This window comes from Copadichromis virginalis, linkage group LG20 (genome assembly GCF_057382275.1).
Source record: "Copadichromis virginalis isolate Kocher_CV1m ecotype Utaka linkage group LG20, C_Virginalis_male_GT1.1, whole genome shotgun sequence".
Taxonomy (NCBI): domain Eukaryota; kingdom Metazoa; phylum Chordata; class Actinopteri; order Cichliformes; family Cichlidae; genus Copadichromis; species Copadichromis virginalis.
Window position 1 is genome coordinate 22002650 of NC_140637.1, and position 18790 is coordinate 22021439.

At 39.2% G+C, this 18790-nt stretch overlaps 2 protein-coding genes across 7 annotated transcripts in view; one reads left to right on the top strand and one right to left on the bottom strand.

Annotated features, from left to right (window-relative positions):
* Positions 1-11737: 11737 nt before the first annotated feature.
* Positions 11738-13235, top strand: LOC146684787 (rhodopsin). The gene has a single exon (XM_085443271.1). The coding sequence runs from the start codon at positions 11824-11826 to the stop codon at positions 12886-12888; it is 1065 nt and encodes a 354-aa protein (XP_085299397.1). The 5' UTR covers positions 11738-11823; the 3' UTR covers positions 12889-13235.
* A 2238-nt stretch (positions 13236-15473) lies between these two features.
* Positions 15474-18790, bottom strand: part of LOC146684788 (membrane-associated guanylate kinase, WW and PDZ domain-containing protein 1-like) — a 92671-nt gene continuing 89354 nt past the window's right edge. For all 6 annotated transcript variants that reach the window (XM_085444330.1, XM_085444331.1, XM_085444328.1 and 3 more), the window contains one exon: positions 15474-18595. In XM_085444330.1, the coding sequence (XP_085300456.1) occupies positions 17490-18595 (1106 nt within the window). In that variant the 3' untranslated portion in view covers positions 15474-17489. The remainder of the gene's footprint in view (positions 18596-18790) is intronic.

An 18790-nucleotide genomic window follows, 5' to 3' on the forward strand; every position in this document is an offset into this window, starting at 1 on the left:
TATGTATGAATGCTTTTCAGGTAAAGCCTTCCTTTCATGTCTGACCTGGACTGGACTGGGTGTCTAAAATACTCGCTTTTGATCAAAAAGTGATTATAATAACACTGAATTGTGGTCAATTTTGTTTAAAAAATTAATTATAAAATCACTGAAACACTGATCTCTTGATTAATTAATCTAATAACTCTTTCAGTTCCATTTATTAGTAGTGTTTGTGTTGCTGCTGGTAATGATATTTGTATTGGCCTCAAAATCCAGTTCTGATGTGGCTACTGTTGCCAGACAAGGTAGGGGAAATTGCATTTAAATGCTGGCACATTTGAGTTGGAAGTGTCACAATTCTGGATATCAATTTTGATATTTGTATTCAGCTGCCAGCTTGGCTTACGCATTAGGGGCGTGTACTTTGGAAAATTTGGACAGAGGAACGTTTTTCATTTGTGTTTGGTTCTGTGATTGCCAATACTGGCTGATTCTGGCGCATTGTTCATGAGTAGTCTGGAATAAGTCCAGCAATCAGGCGTGTTTGATTAAGGTCCCTGTTTGACTACCTGGCGTCATGCGAAGTGCGAACACTAGAAAGATTCACCCATCAACAAAGTGGCCCTTTAACGGTGCACCAAAAGCAAAGGAGGAAAAAATAATAATAACAAAAAACAGCACAAGCAGGAATCAATCCTGACCAGGGCGTTTACCTATAGCTGCCACGGTTTAGTTCACAGCTCTAAATTTTGTGCGGCTGTTTAGCATATGAATGATGAGATATGATAAAAGGAGTTTAGAGAGGGCTGATGAATATGTGTGGTTTTGAAGCGGTTCTTGTGTGATCGTGTGCAGATGAGCGCGTGGGAGGCGTCGTGTGTGTGTCTGGAAGTGTTTGCTGATGAGGGTGACATTTGTGCTCACAGTGAGAGGTTTAACCACAAGCATCTGGGACTCTGAACCCTAAAACGTCAAGCCAGGAGAGGTAAGAACCAAGCTCAGCCTGGTAGTTTAGTCCTTTATCCTCCACATGTATGTGTGTCAAAGTGAAGATGCTGCTCTCCGCACACTCCACACAGGATTTCAGCACTCTGCACATACTCTGTGGATTCATCACCTTAGCAACCGGTCGATTGAAAGATGATGAATCATGCCAAAGACTGCTAATTTCTTTGCAGTTGTCAAACATGAACAATGGTAAGAAAGAGTCACAGAAACGTCACGGCAGACAGAATGGTGTGTGTGTGTGTGTGTGTGTGTGTGTGTGTGTGTGTGTGTGTGTGTGTGTGTGTGTGTGTGTGTGTGTGTGTGTGTGAGTGTGTGTGTGTGTGTAAACTTGAAGAACAATCGAAAGAAACAGAAAGGAAGAAGGAAGAGTGGCAAAAAATGAGGCTAATCGGAGGATGGTGATAGAAGTACGAGTTGTGGTGGTGCTTACTGTTTATACTTTTCACTAACCAATAGGCACGTGCAGGATTGATAGCTATACACGAATGTAAATATAGATACAAGCCCCTGACAATTTCAGGTGAGAGCAGATGGTGTTGATGCTGTATGATTTGATTTCCTCCGTGGCTCCAGTGAATGAAGCTGCAACAACACCTCTGACCTCATCCTCTCGATGTTTTATTGAGCCTGGATGCTCTTCCTGACAAATAACAGTCTTTGTTGTCAAGAGGGAGGGTCTGAGAGGTTCATCTGAGAAACATTAGTGCCACACAATAATAGCAGTGATGGTATAAAAGACACCAATTGAACACAGACATGTGTCAGCTGTAATACACTAGGATTCTGGGAATAGCATATTAAAAAGAGGCAGCCCTCAGATACTGCCAGCCTGGTATGCTGCTACTAATTCAGCAACAAGATGCAAATGTGGCTTCAGTTGATTCCTGTAGAATCAATAATAATGCAGTGCATGAACAATTTATGTCGTGCAGTATACTGAAGGCAAACAGCTCCCACTGCTGGTAAAGATGCTGGAGGCTTGTGCTGCGACAGAGACTCGGCTGCTTTTTGTAACGCTTTGAGCTTCAGAGTCTGTTTTCCAGTGGGGTTGGAAATGTGCCACGATGGGTGGTTTACTGACCAAGATGCCGTCACTAAACCACTCACTGCCTAGAAGCAAAAGATGCTCAGACTTCTGGTACGCAAAGTAATCAGCCATGATTTTGACAAATAATTACCTCTTTAGGTTGTTTATCTGCTCTCTTTTCTCCTGCAGAAGATAAATAACATTATTTTATCCCGGCAGAGCGCTCATACATCACTGGTTGCAAATGGTCTTATAACGAATTTGTGGAGCAACCTTGAAAAAATGATCTCATGCAACAACCCTTTGTTTATTTCACTGTTCTGTGTATCGTTTACCACATAGATCTCCATGCCAAAAGAAAATGTAAAAATTAAACACTGATCAGGCAGCAGTCTTGGCAGCATTTACTGATTTTCTCTGTTTTATAAAATGTGTTTATGGTCAAAACTGTTACTCGAATAAAGGAGAAATATTATGTTTTATGCATGTTTTGTTTGTTTTCTGGTGATTTATAGATCTAAAGCAGAATTGCACACGAGAAAACAAAAGTCACTCCTCATTTTGTATCATTTGCTAGGGAAAAATAGACTTATATGGAAAGACAGTACAATTCTAACAAGCTTGACAGCCTGTGATTTTGTGTCCAGTTCTCGTGTAATTTGGCATACCTCAAACCCACTGAGACCATTTCTCATGAGATCTTTGTGAAGGGCCGTCTGCTTCTCTTGGGTGCTGCGTCAGGTCTCTGCTGGATGTTTTTAAAATATCTTAAGGGCATGATTTTCAGACACAGTTCATCTGCTGTAAGTAGTTTTACGTCTTTTGTCCTCCATACATTACTCAAATCTTTAAGGGATGCACTGCACACAGTGCTTTAAATATTCCAAGTTTTTTTCTAATGGATATTTGGGAATAAAATTGTTGGTTAAATTGTTGAATTCAGCTGAAGAAATGGGAATAAATGATGCATTTTTGTGACAGGACCTTTCCCATTTTTATTTAAAGAAAATACTTAATAATACTTTTTAACTGATTCTTGCAGCTCTGCAAGAGATTAATTAGTATTTAAGATGTTTCATCATTACTAAGTCACTAACTCAAAATGAATCTTGACATGCTTGACACCAGCTGATGTTATTTTTGCCGTTACGGGCCTGATGATGTGTAACCCTGTAGTGTGAATGTTTGTGGGAGCTGGAGGTGTGGAATGTGCCATGTCCTGGTCACAGTGTTCCCTCCTCTCTACCGGTCACTCAGCAAGAGAGTTCCTGTGGGCAGAGTGAGAGAGCATCACACTCAGCCCACACATTTGTCCTCCAAAAACCACAGTCATCTTCATAGGCAAAAAAGAAGCGAAACAAATAAGGCTGTGATGCTTTGGGGCATATAGTCAAAGATTTGTAAAAAGTATGTCAGATAAATGCTACTATCAGATGAGACTATAAATGACACTTGAGGGTGGCTCAACACGTCTAAATGCTTCCTTTCTTGAGTTTTAGCCAAGCTTTTTCTCAAAGAAAAAATACATGAGAAATTCATAAATGGACATGTGCAAGAGAACGAACTGGCTTTGTAAGAAATTATTTAGTAAATACTTGCTTACTAAGTAGTTGCGATGATTTTATTTTTCAATGTTGACCTTGACTTCATCCAAGCCATTTCCACTTTACAAATAAGCACAACCCAAGGCAGTAACAGTGCATGCTTCTGTTTCTGGAAGTCATACACTATTTATAAGGAGGCTGATCTTGTGTATTATTCATTAGAGAGGCCCTTGTCTAAGACGTCTGCTGCATAAATTCAAGTTGGATGCTTTTGAATTACCCAATGCTGTCTAGTTGCCCCCTGTCAGTTTAGCAGTTCAGTGAACAAATTGTCCTTTGCCCCTTTTTTTTGTACCTATCAATGTACCCTACAATAATACAACAAATAATGCCAAAAATAACCAAACATTTTAAATTTGGGCCTTTTGCTAATGATTTTCAAGCCAGTTCTTCTTACTTACCTTTGGCATTTTCCCTGTTTCCTTTCTGTAAGAAGCTAGCTGAAAACTTTGGACTACAAAATATGGCTTCTTGACAGGCTGGATAAGAGCCAGAGATTAATAACCAGAGTTGGCAAAAGTACAGACATTCTGTTCTTAAGTAGAAGTACAGGTACTACTGTTAAAAACTACTCCAGTAAAAAGTTCGACTTCAACAACTTCAAAAAGTACCAGCTCTGAAATGCATTCAAAGTAAGAAAGTTAAAGTAGCTCTTTGGAGGACGTTTCTATTTTTGTGCAAAGCTAACTGAACCTTGTGCAATTTTAACACAATGATAAAATAAGATTAGTAGATGGAAATACAAACTTTAGTTTAACTTTTTTATACTAATTATATACGGCTTGAATCTAAAGATTCTGAAAAAAGCTCTATTTTCTGTTGCCTACATTGTGGAGGGTGACTTTTCCTGTAACCAGATGTTTCATAAGTTGTCCTGTCTGATTTTCGTCCTCTACACTGACAGTGCACTGTTTATGCTGTCTTTTTTTTTACAGTTTTTTCTGATTGCTTAAGCACACTTTTTGTAACTATTGGCTAATTTTGCAAAACTCTTCACACAAATAAGAAAACCTGTCACCCAATCATCAAAACATTGTAGTTCTCTTGCAAAAGCAAACACAGCTAGATTAACTCTTCACACCTTCGTAAAAATGGTGTTTCCGTATCAAACAGTACACACAAGCCATCATCTCCTAAGCACACAATGCGCCAACTGCACACTGATGGTATGAATACAAAACACATCTGGCTTTTGCTTTCTCTGTGCACAAGGTAGGCTATGTCAGTTTGAGCTCATACTTCTGTCATAGATCCATAAGCATAGAGGGATCCAAACTTCAAGTACTGGTGTTTATTCAAACACATCAAAACAAACACAAGTGTTTATTTCCAAGTATAGGATTATTTGCAATCGCCATAATGACTATATGGGTTACTTGGTCTGCAGTGAACATGCTTCCTCTGCCCCCAGCATCTGGTCATCTAGCAACTCTGTAAAGTAACAATTTCAGTATTTTTACATCAATGGTATTGGTGTGTTTCTCATTGGCATATGGCAGTGCTACAAATCTTTGTGCGAAGTGACTGTACTAACCGATTCTCATTTCAAGATGTCCTTATGGTACTTGCTACAGTGTAGCAGCTCGAGTTAGGCTGGACCCGTTGGCCAGCTACCCTCAGGGTCATTCCACGGTTGATTACATGGTCCACTATTGTAGCTCTGATGTCATCAGCAATTCTATTTCTTACTCTTCCTACCCTTCCTCTCCCCCCTCCTCGTCTTCCTCTTGCTCCTCCTTGTCCTTGTCGTCCTCTTCATCCTACTTCTTCACCTCCACGTCCTCTTCCTCGGCCTCCTCTACTTCTCACTCTTTCTGCTCCCTCCATTGTACTCCGCACACAGCTTACCTGTATTATAGTGCTTAGGCTGATTGCAAAGTGAACTAATTATCTAAGAAAGTTTTGACATGTGAAAGTGTGCCAGACAGTTGGCAAATTAGTGTTAATGATAGCCATACATGTGTATACTTTTGCTAGGAGTGTGTTGGAAATTTGGTAATTGAGTGTTGTGCAGTGAATTGTGCCTACAGTTTTGCAAAGTGTGTGTTACAAAATTGCAAACTGAGTGCAAAGCAGTTTTTGTGCTTTTAGTTTTGCAAACTCAGTGAGTGGTTTTGCTATAAGTCTGAATAGTTTTAGAGATTGTGCTACAGGAATCACAGTTAGGGTTTAAGCATTCAGAAAAAACTGTAAACGGTATAAAGTTGGTATGAAGGTGGAATTCAGTCAATGAATCTAAGCATATGAATCTGTGCTACACTTGATGTAACCTAACTCTGAGCATTAAACCACACATGAAACCTCCACTAAACTACAGAGTATTTTCATGTAACCTTCAAATAGCAGTTAGTCTACTGCAGTTTGTTTTACAGCATATTTCACAATATGAAAAAACATAGTGTTACATGTACAGGCCCACTATCTAATTTAAAAACACAAGGACTTGCATGTAAACTTTAAATTCCCAGTTTATGAAATCCCACTGAGCATCATAACATTTAAATCTAACCTCTCTTCTCCCTCTCCTCTCCTGTCTTTCTTATTTTTCTCCATCTCTGAATGAAGCTAGCTCTCTTTCTTTTCCTCCCTGTGAAATACAGCATCTGGACCTTTAGCTAGCAACAAACTGTAGACACAAACAGTTTGTGTGTTTGCTGATGTTTGCTGAGCTGATTGAAACATTGCATTTGAAATTACCTGACACTTAAAAAGCGTTACTCCTTTTGCGCTCGCTCTTCTTTTGTAGTGCTAGCTAGATGCTGAAGAACCACAACCGCAACTTATGGACACCTGCAGGAAAAACCCCCAAAACAAAACAACCCTGTCACACTTTTAACCCCTACATTTTGGCACATGTCATCTCTTTTTCTGTGACATTCTCTGGTGATTAATAAACTTTCCTTTCATGTGTTACTGTTTAGGTTTAAATTGGTTTGATATTTAGAGGCCCGCAGTGACGAAATAATAACTCTTCCCAAATGGGTTAAACAGAAAGTAAAAGGCTGTTTTTAAAATGTAAGGAGTAGAAAGTACAGATATTTGTTTAAAAATATAGGGAGTAAGTAAAAAGAAGTCAGAAACAAAACTACTCAAGTAAAGCCCAACTACGGGAGGGCTCAGGGTGATCCAGCTCTAACTATAAGCTTTATCAAAAATGTCATCCCCTGCTTGTCATTCAAAATAAAAACAGGTTTAAGGCTTCACTTTTCAGACCTGGCATCTGTGTCTGTCATTCATGCTGTCTGTGGTGTTGACCTGAAATACAAAATCCCCGTTGGTTTCCTGTTTAATCTATACCAAAGCCATTGCAGTTCAAGATGAAATATGAATAACTTTGAACCTCTACATTGTAACCCTTCCTGCAAATGTCCTCTATCAAAGTATTCTGTGGGCAATATTACAGCAGTCCAGTAAGTAAATACTCATTATACTCATAATGGTTCTTTTGAAAAAAATATCTCTGATGGGAATAATAAAAATAAATATAAGTTATAGAAAAATAATAATATATTTTCATGTATAATTTGAGTGTGAATAGTAACTAAGGTCTTTAGCTTCCAGATACACCAGGCAAACAAAGAAAGATATACATGTACTAGAAAGTGAAAGTTTCCTACTGAGTAAAAGTAATATTATAAGTACATTAACTGAATGGTTAAAGGCAAATTCAAACAAGAGTCAAACTTGGGGAAAAGAATTGTTGTTGGAAGGTTGAACCAGAGGGTTTTGGTTGTTTATCTGGTTCCCCACTGGCCACTAAGAAGTTAGCAGCCGTTCTTTCTGTTGTCCAGAGAGTTAGTCATTACATTATTACATAAAATGTCTGCATGGATATATGTATAAATACACCATAAGGCATGTCAAACAGGAAGCCTGATTTTGGTGACCATACATTTGTGTGCAATTGCATTTTCTTTGACTTCCTGAGGAGGGCAGCAAAACACCTGCATAGTTTAAAACAAGAGACCAGCTCTGCAGCTCTGTCTTGGTCTCCTGCAGGATCTGTGAGCCTTGTCGATAAACTCTAGCTTCTTAGCTCTTCAAACACGAATTCTGTGAAATGTTGGGGAAAAGGTCATGACATTTCTCATGTGTGGCACACAGTACAAAGTGTTACCATGAGTTGAGAGAAAATAGAAGCATTACTTCCTCAGGGGGGGACGATTTGAATACTTTTATTTAACAGAAAGTTGGGAGATTTTGAAGCTTTTTCTTTTAAATCTGATTTGAGTAGTGAAAAAATGTAAATGTATACATTGCTTTTGAATTGCTGCTTTTGGTTGCTCCCTTGTTCACAAGGGATCACCAGTAGGTAGTTCCACTTCCTGATGCCAAAGTCCAAAGTGATTCCCACCTCCTCCAGAGATCAAGTCAGGGGTCTTTTGATTATTAGGCACTAATAGGCCACTATATAACATTTTACAATAACTACTTTAAGTTACTACTGGAAATACTCCATGTGATTTAGGTGATGGAGCTGTCTCTGTAGAGTGTGTAGACACAGGATACTCACTAGCTCAGTTTAGCTGTTTATACAACAATATGTGATTTTTTTTTTTTTTTAGTGTTGCAACTACACTTTTTTTACGCAATCATATTTAGATCACGAATATTCATGCCTCAAGTTTGTTTCATTGAGTCATTTCCTGTGGTATTCTCACATTGGCACTAATTGTGCCATCAAAGAGGTGGCAGGTTAAAGATTATTTAAAGTCCGGTACAAATGTGTCATGCATTTCATTCACACAGAACAGTGGGTAATGTGAAAAATTAGGGGCTACAGTGCATGGCAATGGCTTGTTATTGAACAAACAATTCAAAACCAGAAGATGTATTGTTTGTTGTACACAGTGTGTAATGGTCCCTGGTCTTTGACCCAGTTTTGAGTTTGTTATGGTTTTGCAGTTTATTTTATCAGTTTATTCTGTGATTGGTACCGTTTAGTTTTGGGTCCAGCTTTCTAGAAAACGTGCTCTGATTTTTATCTAAGTCACAAGTGTTGAAAACATAATGCGCCCCAATGCTAATGAAGCGCAATCACTTACAATCAATCATTACCACCGTTATGGAACAAGGATTCACGGTACTGGGGAAAAGAGAGTGGATCCATTGGGTTGATCAGCTGGCCAAACTCATTTGGTATCATTGCCTTAAAAAATGTCTTCATATTAAACCTTCTCAACGTTTTGGAGATTCTATTTAATATTATTCCTCATAAACCTGCTTTGTTTAAGCCCACTGCACAGGTCTCATACTGTTACTGGTCATGAACACCATGCTTCCATCCTTTAAAACTGAATTATTGAGCTTAGGAGGTAATTTCCCATGACTAACTCACACTATGGATGTTTGGATGATGTGTTTTATATGGGACAGAACAACACCGTGTTTGTGGTGTAAGATGGATTTGTTTTAAGACACATGCATCATTCAGTAGAAATACTATCAGTTTTCATTTGATCTTGCTTGCCTTGTACGATGATAAATTTCAGCTCATGTTTGTGAACCTCAAACCTGCAAAAATATTTTTGCTTAAACATATATTATACTTGAGTCACTGAATACAGTTTCCACTGTGTCTTTTTGTCATCATCGAATGAAGAATCCACTTTTGTATCCACATAATAATTTCAGTTATCATCCACCAGAGAGCATAGTTTGCTAAGGAAGCAAAAATTCTGCTGACCATCCTTCAAGATTTGAAGATTCAGTTTCTATTTTTTTTTTTTACATTTTCCCTCAAACCATACTAGAATAAATATACTAGACTTGTTTTGAATCTTTGCTTAATTGGATAGATGTCCTTGTTATTTGTGTGTGTGTGTGTTTTGGAAAGATTACACATTTAACTGACTATTATCCACAGTCCTGCCACCCTAAACAGGATAGTAGAGTCTAGAAATAAGTATTTTATTCCAAAGACCAGCTCAGTATGAGAAGATCTGCAATCTTAATAGGCAAGCTCACAAATTTATATTATATAACACATATTTTCTGTTCTTGAATTTTTTTTGTTGAACAAAATAATTTCGTGTTTCTGTGGTAAACGTAATGAAATCACGTACGATCTGCATGAAATTCAACGCAGCTTAGATTCATTGGTGATTCTAAATTACCTAGAAGTGTGAATGTGAGTGCAAATGGTCGACTGTCTCTCTGTTTTAGCCCTGCCATAGACTGGCGACCTGTCCAGGGTGTATGCTGCTTCTCTCACTATGACAGCTGGGATAGGCTCCAATTGGAATACAGTACCAGAATCGCATAAAGCTAAAATAAAGCAATTTAATCACATGGAAATCCTTTTCTTCTTTTTTTAAATTTCCATTCAAGTAGTTTTTTGAGTGTAGTTGTATCTCCCAGGTCCTGTGTCAAGTCTTTGCTGGAGTTCTTCCTTTTTTTAAGGGCATGCTGCTGTAGCTAGTTTTTTAAGCCTGTGTTTTTTCCTCCTCTTGCCCAGTTTCCTGTTTTGTTTTGTTTTTAGGATGCGCTGCATACCATGTCAAGACATCAAGTTTTGGATTAAGAGTAACTAATAGTTCTTTGGGAATCACTTCACAGTGCAAAAATACAATTTTATGCCTCTCTTGTTACCTTTTATGTAGATTGAGACATTGGAAATGGGACATATTCTTGTTCGAGCCTACTTATTTATTGTTTGAATGAATCCTCAGTGTTTTAGAAATAAGCAAACAAAATTAAAAAAGAAAAGATTCCTCTGAAAATGGTCAAATACAAGAATAAACAGAAAATGAGTGTGAAAGCAGCCAATGTCCAAAGAAAAACTTTGAAAGAGCTGCAGAAAGCCTTGAGAACTATTGCCCTGAAGAACTGCTCAACACTTTTGCCCAGTGATTAATTATCTATGGATTATCTATGGGTTCATACATGTTAACTCTAGTTGTAACCAAGTGGATTTTTTTTACACAAAGCACTTTGTCTTTGCCTCATGTGCAAATTATTATTTATATCTTCTGACCAAGACAGCAGATGAAGAAAAAGGCTTTTTAATTTTCTCATAACGTATCCTTATCTCATATATTACTGTTTTCTAAGTTGTGCTTTTCTGTACTATACTGAATGTAGAGCAGAGGCAGTAATGTTGCTGAGTGGTGGACCATCTTAGCTGTTGGTAAAGAGCTCAGCACTTTCCTAATGGGTGTTGTATTAAAGAGATTTGGGGCTTATGGATGTGTTCCTCTCACAAGCCTGTAATGGATTTAATGTTGCGAGGGTCACTCTCACTCAGTAGGATACTGTGGGACTCAGATGTGATACTTTATTTTTCTTTCCTGGTCTTTTTTTTGTTTGCTTTGATTTTGGGTAGCACATGAAAATGAAACTGTATGAACTTTGAAGTTACTATTACTACTTTAGTGTAAGTTTTGGCATCATAGTAATGCTCTATTATTTTCTCTCTCCAGTGTTTAGCAGTTGTTGCAGGAAACTATGTTGGAAAAAGAAAAAACTATGAAATAAAACGAAATCAGCATCCAGTATTTAATAAAGAGTCTAAAATTAAGCATTCTGCAATGCCTATATTTGTCAATATTATTCAGGAATTTACTAGATGATGGAATTGAATTTGTAAATGGATGTGATTAATATAGAGAGATGCTATCCATTAGCAGCCCTATGCAAATTAATATTGAATGAAAGTTTAATATTTTGGCTAAACGTAAGCACCTTAAATTAACACAGTTAAAATAGATTGCTCCTAAAACTCACAGGAAAAGATGTCCATATTAGTGAAAATCCCCTAAAACTTCCAATTTAGAGCTTTATAACTTTGAGCCATGTGGAGGAGACTTGCAGAGATATTAAGAGACATCTGAACTGAACAGTTTCCCTCAGTTGTAGGTTTAAAGCTGACTGTGCACTAAAAGCTTATTTTCTCGCTAGACACGATGTTGTTAACATGCTTCAAAACATACAGTCACTGGATAGAGCCGTGTTAGACGTGAGCAGGTGTAACCTTAATATCTTGATGAGTGGTCATTAATGTTTGCAGTGGTGGCTGGATTAGTTATTAACTGTGGCCTAAATCAGTTTGTGCTGACAGATTGGGAAAGTGATAATCCAAGGTGTGCCTTTAAAAGCCAGACTGTAGCTACCTGGTTCCATTTGTAGCATTTGTACCATCACTCTCCCAAACAGCCAGAAGAAACACCTCTGAAGGGCTGATCGCAACCACAAGCCGCAACCATGAATGGCACAGAGGGACCCTTTTTCTATGTCCCTATGGTAAACACCACTGGTATTGTCCGGAGTCCTTATGAATACCCTCAGCACTACCTTGTCAGCCCAGCAGCTTATGCTGCTCTGGGTGCCTACATGTTCTTTCTCATCCTTGTTGGATTTCCCATCAACTTCCTTACTCTCTATGTCACCATTGAACACAAGAAGCTGCGAACCCCACTAAACTACATCCTTCTGAACCTTGCGGTGGCTGACCTCTTCATGGTGTTTGGAGGATTCACCACAACGGTTTACACCTCTATGCATGGCTACTTCGTCCTAGGTCGCCTTGGCTGCAATCTGGAAGGATTCTTTGCTACCCTCGGTGGTGAGATTGGTCTCTGGTCACTGGTTGTCCTTGCTATTGAAAGGTGGTTAGTCGTCTGCAAGCCTATTAGCAACTTCCGCTTTGGGGAGAACCACGCTATTATGGGCTTGGCCTTCACCTGGGTAGCGGCCCTTGCTTGCGCTGCACCCCCTCTTGTCGGCTGGTCTCGTTACATCCCTGAGGGCATGCAGTGCTCATGTGGAGTCGACTACTACACACGTGCAGAAGGCTTCAACAACGAGTCGTTTGTTATCTACATGTTTATCTGCCACTTCACAATTCCACTGACTGTTGTGTTTTTCTGCTACGGCCGCCTGCTCTGTGCTGTCAAGGAGGCTGCTGCTGCCCAGCAGGAGTCTGAAACCACCCAGAGGGCTGAAAGGGAAGTCACCCGCATGGTTATTATGATGGTTATTTCCTTCCTGGTATGTTGGCTGCCCTATGCCGGAGTGGCCTGGTATATCTTCACACATCAGGGATCTGAATTTGGACCAGTCTTCATGACCCTCCCAGCCTTCTTTGCCAAGGCCGCTGCCATCTACAACCCTATCATTTACATCTGCATGAACAAGCAGTTCCGCCACTGCATGATCACCACCTTGTGCTGCGGGAAAAATCCCTTTGAAGAAGAGGAGGGAGCATCTTCTACTGCCTCCAAGACCGAGGCTTCCTCTGTGTCCTCCAGCTCTGTGTCTCCTGCATAAAAGGGGCGTCAAGCAACGGCTCCGTGATCCGCCATCCAAGACGAAGACTTCTGCTCCCCCAGGGAAACTACTGAAGGCTAATGTCTACAGAAATAATTTCCTTTTTGTATTTTTACAAACGAATTGATTCAACCTAAAGACAGTTGCAGTAAAGGTCAGCCCATTACAGAGTTGTTCCTGTATGTACAGAATATCCAACTTAACAATCGGTGAGATTTTTTTTTCCTGAGAGGAAAAGGAAAAATGCTAATCTTTCACAGTTGGATCCTAAATGATACTGGCTTATTTTTGAATGTAGAGGCATGTAATCAAGGCAACGTAAAATAAAACGCACTTTGCAAATGACACATCCTGTTTATGTTTTACTTACAGTTTGGGTGGCAAAGTTCATATGATTGTAGTATATTTAATCAAATAAATAAATGTGAACGACCTATTCAGAATGCATTTATGTCTTGAGTCAGTTTAGACTTTAGAGCTGTTATTGCAGTTACTACTGCTCATCTACTGTTAAACTTGATGAAACAGTACACAAAAACTTAGTACTTAGTGTTTACAAGTGGCCTCTATAATCTCATTTCAGTCACAGGTCACCTTGGGCTTAGAACTTGGCCTAATAAAGAGATTACAACATTATAAGATCTTATTATCGGTGAGTATGCATGACACCAGACACAACTTTATCTGATAATAGATATTAATCACATTATGTAAAGGTTGACAAAGATTTATTAGATGACCAAATGAGTCTAACCAAGTGACACCTTCATGCAAATTCAATGGAAACATTACAGGTAGTGTGAAAGGACGAATCAATCAAGACTCTATTACACGTAAACCTAATTAGTATTAATAAGGAGTATTGATATTTAATGGTTTATAAAACTCTCTAATGTTTTAATAGCATAATAGTATATTACATAAACAATAGTATTACACACACACACACAGCGTGGTGCTTGTGCAGTGGAACTGCATGAGCACAATATGAGCACAGGTCTTTTTGCATCACAGATACGTTACTGAACAAGGTGAATTGTGATGCTTGTGCTCTTGGTAACTTGTAGTTGGAGTCCAGAGCAAATTTCCTTCCTCTTTGGGGAGAATGAAACATAAAATAAAGTAATATTAGTCATTATTATTATTATTATTATTAATAATAATAAAACTGAATTTACATTTTTAAAGCCAAATTTGAGCTGGCACACTGGACTTCTCTAAGAAATCAGAAATTACTCAAGCATTTAATTACCAACATTCAATCACTAAAAATATTTTTTCTGTTCAGGACTGCAAGTAATTAACTTTTTTTAAAAACATTGTAAATTCATTGATAACAGCAATGATATTTTAGTATTAAAAATAAAATTTAATTTTTTACAGAAACACTTAAAATATTATTTTGGTTATTTACTGTTACTGTTGTTAAGGGTAACTAAACTGTACACTACCTTGTGGTGTAATACATTTGCTAAACTGGTACACTCATTCCTATATGGCAATGAGTAATTATCCGTTTCACAGTTCCAAATTGTCCAAATGTATTAAAACAGCACCCATAACAGCATGTTAGCTCCTTGTATCCATGCTGCCATGTTATGTTTTTGTTTTGTTTTTTTCCAAGTTACCCATTTGAGTTACAAATTAAAACTAAGACATGAAACCTATGACTGTGGACCTGTTGGACAACTACTTGCCTTTTTCCTGCTTTTCTGCACAGTGTCCAGCATTTACGTAAGTAGACAACCTTCAGACACTGACAATCTGTGTAAACTTCAGTTTTTTACCCCTCAGCCATAAAAGGCTCATGTGGTGTTGTTGTTGTCACCCTCCCAGGCAGACAATGTGGACACCCGAGTTTGTTAATGCGATAACTCGAGAACGAAGTGACGTTTGAGATTCAGATTGATACCATCAGTGCCGCTTCTACGTTTGAATCACAGTGATCTTGATCTTAACGCCAGAGGTTAAGTTTTCTGAAAGTCTTGTGAATGGGATAAGTTGAAAAGGAAATCACCTATACTTTTCAAATTTATACTATAGGTGTTTGTACTAGGAGGCTGATGGGTACCACTGGGTACCCCCAGTATTTTTTACACAGATAAAACTGATCAGAAATTACTAGTGTAGTTGATAAAGAAGAATGAACTCTATGAAGCAATATAACTAACGGCCCACATCGATGACTACTATCTTACATGTTTTTTTTTTGTGTGTGGGAGTCAGTAGACACATTCTCCTCCTCTGAAGAAGGTATTTAAATTTTTTTTAGAGATGTGTGTGATCAACAGATAAGCAGTTTTTAAAACAGTTTGAACTTCAGCAGGTTGTTTTGACCATGTGTGCATTCCTAAACCCATTGAGTTGCTCTCGTGTGTTCACATAAGCGAGCAGTTGTGCAGCTGCACCTAAAGAAGTGGCCAGTGACTGTACAATCACCATTGTTCTTTCTTCCAGTTGCCAGTCTCTACACTTGCACATCAAAACCACGACCAGCTCACCAGCGACGTGATCAAAAAACCTGAACAAACGCAAAAGCTTATCCTGAGATGTGCAGTCAGGCATAAAAAAAGAAATCCTTTTGAATTTGTATGGAAAACTTTATTTGATAATAAAAATAGCATTCACAGACTTCTTTTGATAGCTACATATACATTGTAATCCATCTCAAGGAAAGAAGCTGGATAAGTCCACATCTACTTGTACTTTGACTAATGTTATGTATAGCTTCATGGGTCAAATAAAGCTATGAACAATGTAGTATTTATATATGCATAGTTATATAAAAAAGATTGGCCCATATACATGTACTGCTTTTATCAACACAGAGACAGCATTATGTCTGGAGCACGTTGCAAGAAATAATGCTTGAAGAACACAGACTGCATACAAGTGCTTTATAATACAAAGGCAGGCTAACCATTGAGAGAGATTCAAACCATTAAACAGTTTCTGATTGACCACATACAGTCTTTCATTTTAAAATGTCTTTACATACCTGATCCAGAGTAAATCAACATATTTCCCCACAAATCATCAGGTCCACTTCAGAGATATAAACACAATGTCACATTCCTCACTACTGAGGGTTTTCATAAATTTCTCTTTTGTACAAGAAAAAGGCAACATTTTATTCCTCCACAGGTTCCTTGTAGTTACATTGGAGAAAAAAAAAAAAATCTTTACAGACGATGGCCAACACTTCTCAGATTCGCTTCTTTTTTGTTAAATACAGTACCATGGTGACAATGGTGATTAAACAATGCATTTGTTGTGGTTCTCCCCCCTCCTCCCAATATATTTTTAGTTTGTAAATGAAACATAAAACAGAGAATACACACAAAACAACAGTAAAAAGCAGCAGTCAGATTCCAGTGGCATGACAGCATGGCTCAGCATGGCAGATCAGTTGTCCCCTGTACCGGGAATCTCCATGTTACCGACACACGTAACCACATGGGCTCTGCGCCTCTGTACCCAGGAGGTGGTCGGTGCACAAACGTGCTTGTAATAAACATGAGGACAGGGCTTAAAGTTACTGTGGGATTACAGTGCATGTTCCTTTATCAATTATTCTCACTCAGACCCATCAAATAAAGTGATCACACTACATTTTAATTTACACATGCATCTTGCACAGGGATAATTTACATATTTACTTTTTTTGGCATATCTCAAAAATCATATTTCATGGCAGCTTCGGCTGGTATTATGGCATAATGCAGACTTGTGTAAGGTGAAATTACATTTTTCCACAACAGAGAACATTGTTGCCTGTAGCTGAAAGCGAGTCGAGCTCCTTTCCCATCGCATCAGTACACACAGTTTTTTCCTCAATCCTTCTCCAGGGGGAAATCTAATAATAGCACTGCCAATTTTCACATAATTCGTTAGAGTTTTGGAAGCGTGTATTTAGGCAAAAGAGGTTACACTGCCTCAGCATGCATTTCCAAGTCCGTTGTATACTTTTACCTTGGTCCTTAATAAAAGATCGAATGACTCTTACTGGAGATATGTGCCGAATCAAAAATAAATAGTGAGCAAATGCAAAAATGTCATATATTAATTATCTAATTATCATTCTAGTTTCACCATCAAATCTTAACATTTAGATTTTTGCAAAGTCCATTTTCACAGTTCTCGTGAACCACCAGTGTCTTGTGCTATAGTTTTTTTTTTTTTAAGCAATTCAGGAATGGATAAAGACATCTAAAAACAAGTTGAAAACAAGCTTAGTAGTTACCACAATTGGAAGCATGTTTCATACCTCTGAGGGAACAAATATTTAGAGTCAGCAATGCCTACAAAAAAGCAATATCACTGATTTCATATGCAGGCACATACAATACCTTTACTATAGTACAACAACCTTTGTTATGCTCAAAATAACCAAAACAATGACAAAAACAGTGTGAACTGATAGGATTGTACTCCTGCTGTTTTATGAATCTCTGGATGGGATCACAAGTAGTAAAGTTAATCAAATCAAACCATTCGACCAAATAAAGCACGAGAGTTAGTATCCTTAGAAGTCCAATTCCAGTGTATGGTACATAGTTTGCACAGATAGAGAGAGTGGTGAGGGGGATCTCTGCTCTGCTCTAGATGCTGAGGTCTTTCGGGCTTTCTTTGTACAGCCTTCTCTTGGGCTCAGGGAGCTGGTTCGGGCTGCGGCCTACTGCGTTATTGTTGTGGCCGGTGTTGTTGAAGGCAGCGTTACTGTGTGCAGCGTTGTTCTTCATCATGCTGTAGTAGTCTTTTAGTCTTGGTGCGGCTGCATAGTTCAGCTCATCCCGGCTGTAGGTGCTATCAGGGGAAGAGTCCCGCTCAACTCTGTACAGTCTCTCCATTTTCCCGTTTGTCCGATGTCTCTCCTCTCTCCTCTCCGATGAAGAGTCTCGCAGAAGGTTGCCGTTCTTTGTGGCTCTGTCGTATGTGCGGCCCCTAGCTTGAGAAAAGGAATCCCCTTTGTTGTTGGTGCGCTCCGGGGTGGTAAACTCCCTGACTTGCCCAGTCATCTGCGAGTCCTTGAGGAGCCTCCGCTCATTGTACTTCCGATCGGGGGTGACTGCGAGGAACCCTCCATCATCGTAATCCCTCTCAGGTGTACGGTCGCGATGTGCTCGCTCTGCCCTGCGGTCCATCGATTTGGCCCGCCGGTGATCAGGGGACGAGGCGCGCTTTCGGGTCGGTGAGCGGTCGAGGGAGCCGCGGCGCTGCGGACGAAATCTCCCGTCCAGAGTAGAACTGCTATTTGAGAGCTCTCGCTCCCTCAGTTTCTCGGCAGCTGCAGCTTTTTTCCCCGAGTTGTCCTTCCTCAGAGTCTTTAGGAGTTTAGAGATGCCGCTCTCCGACTCAGACTTCTTGACTTTGCGGCCCCGGCTCTTCTTGTTGCCATTGCTACTGCTGTTGCTGTTGTCAGGAGACTGCTGTCTGGGGGAACTTTGACTGTGATTGTTATTCCAGGTGTGATGATGATGGGGTTTAAATTGCCAGCCTTGGTAGTCCATCTGATTTGACCCATCCCTGTCCCTGTTCCTGTCCATGTCTCGGCCACACACAGCCTCCTCCTGGCGTGATGGTTTGTGAAGGTCTGGTGGATAACTGGACTCCAATGAGGTGTGATATCGGCTTTTGGGTGGCAGCGTTCTCACTTCCGGAGTGTTTTGTGCCCCGGGTGCGGAAGGGTGCCCGTCATTGCTGCCGTCTGCAGGAGGGAAGAAAGAACGGGAAATATCTTTTCAACAAGTATCGGAAAGAAACTTAAAAAAAAAAAGAAAAATCAAAAACGTGAAATTAATTGCGATCAGCAGACATGATTTTCCTTGTTGGCTGATTTGAGCTCTTGCATTGACATGATACAAACAAACAAAAAAAATCAAAGCAGATACTGATGGAAATC

Excerpts from the sequence above, each read along its gene's own strand:
- LOC146684787 (XM_085443271.1), top strand. The coding sequence starts at position 11,824 with ATGAATGGCACAGAGGGACCCTTTTTCTATGTCCCTATGGTAAACACC.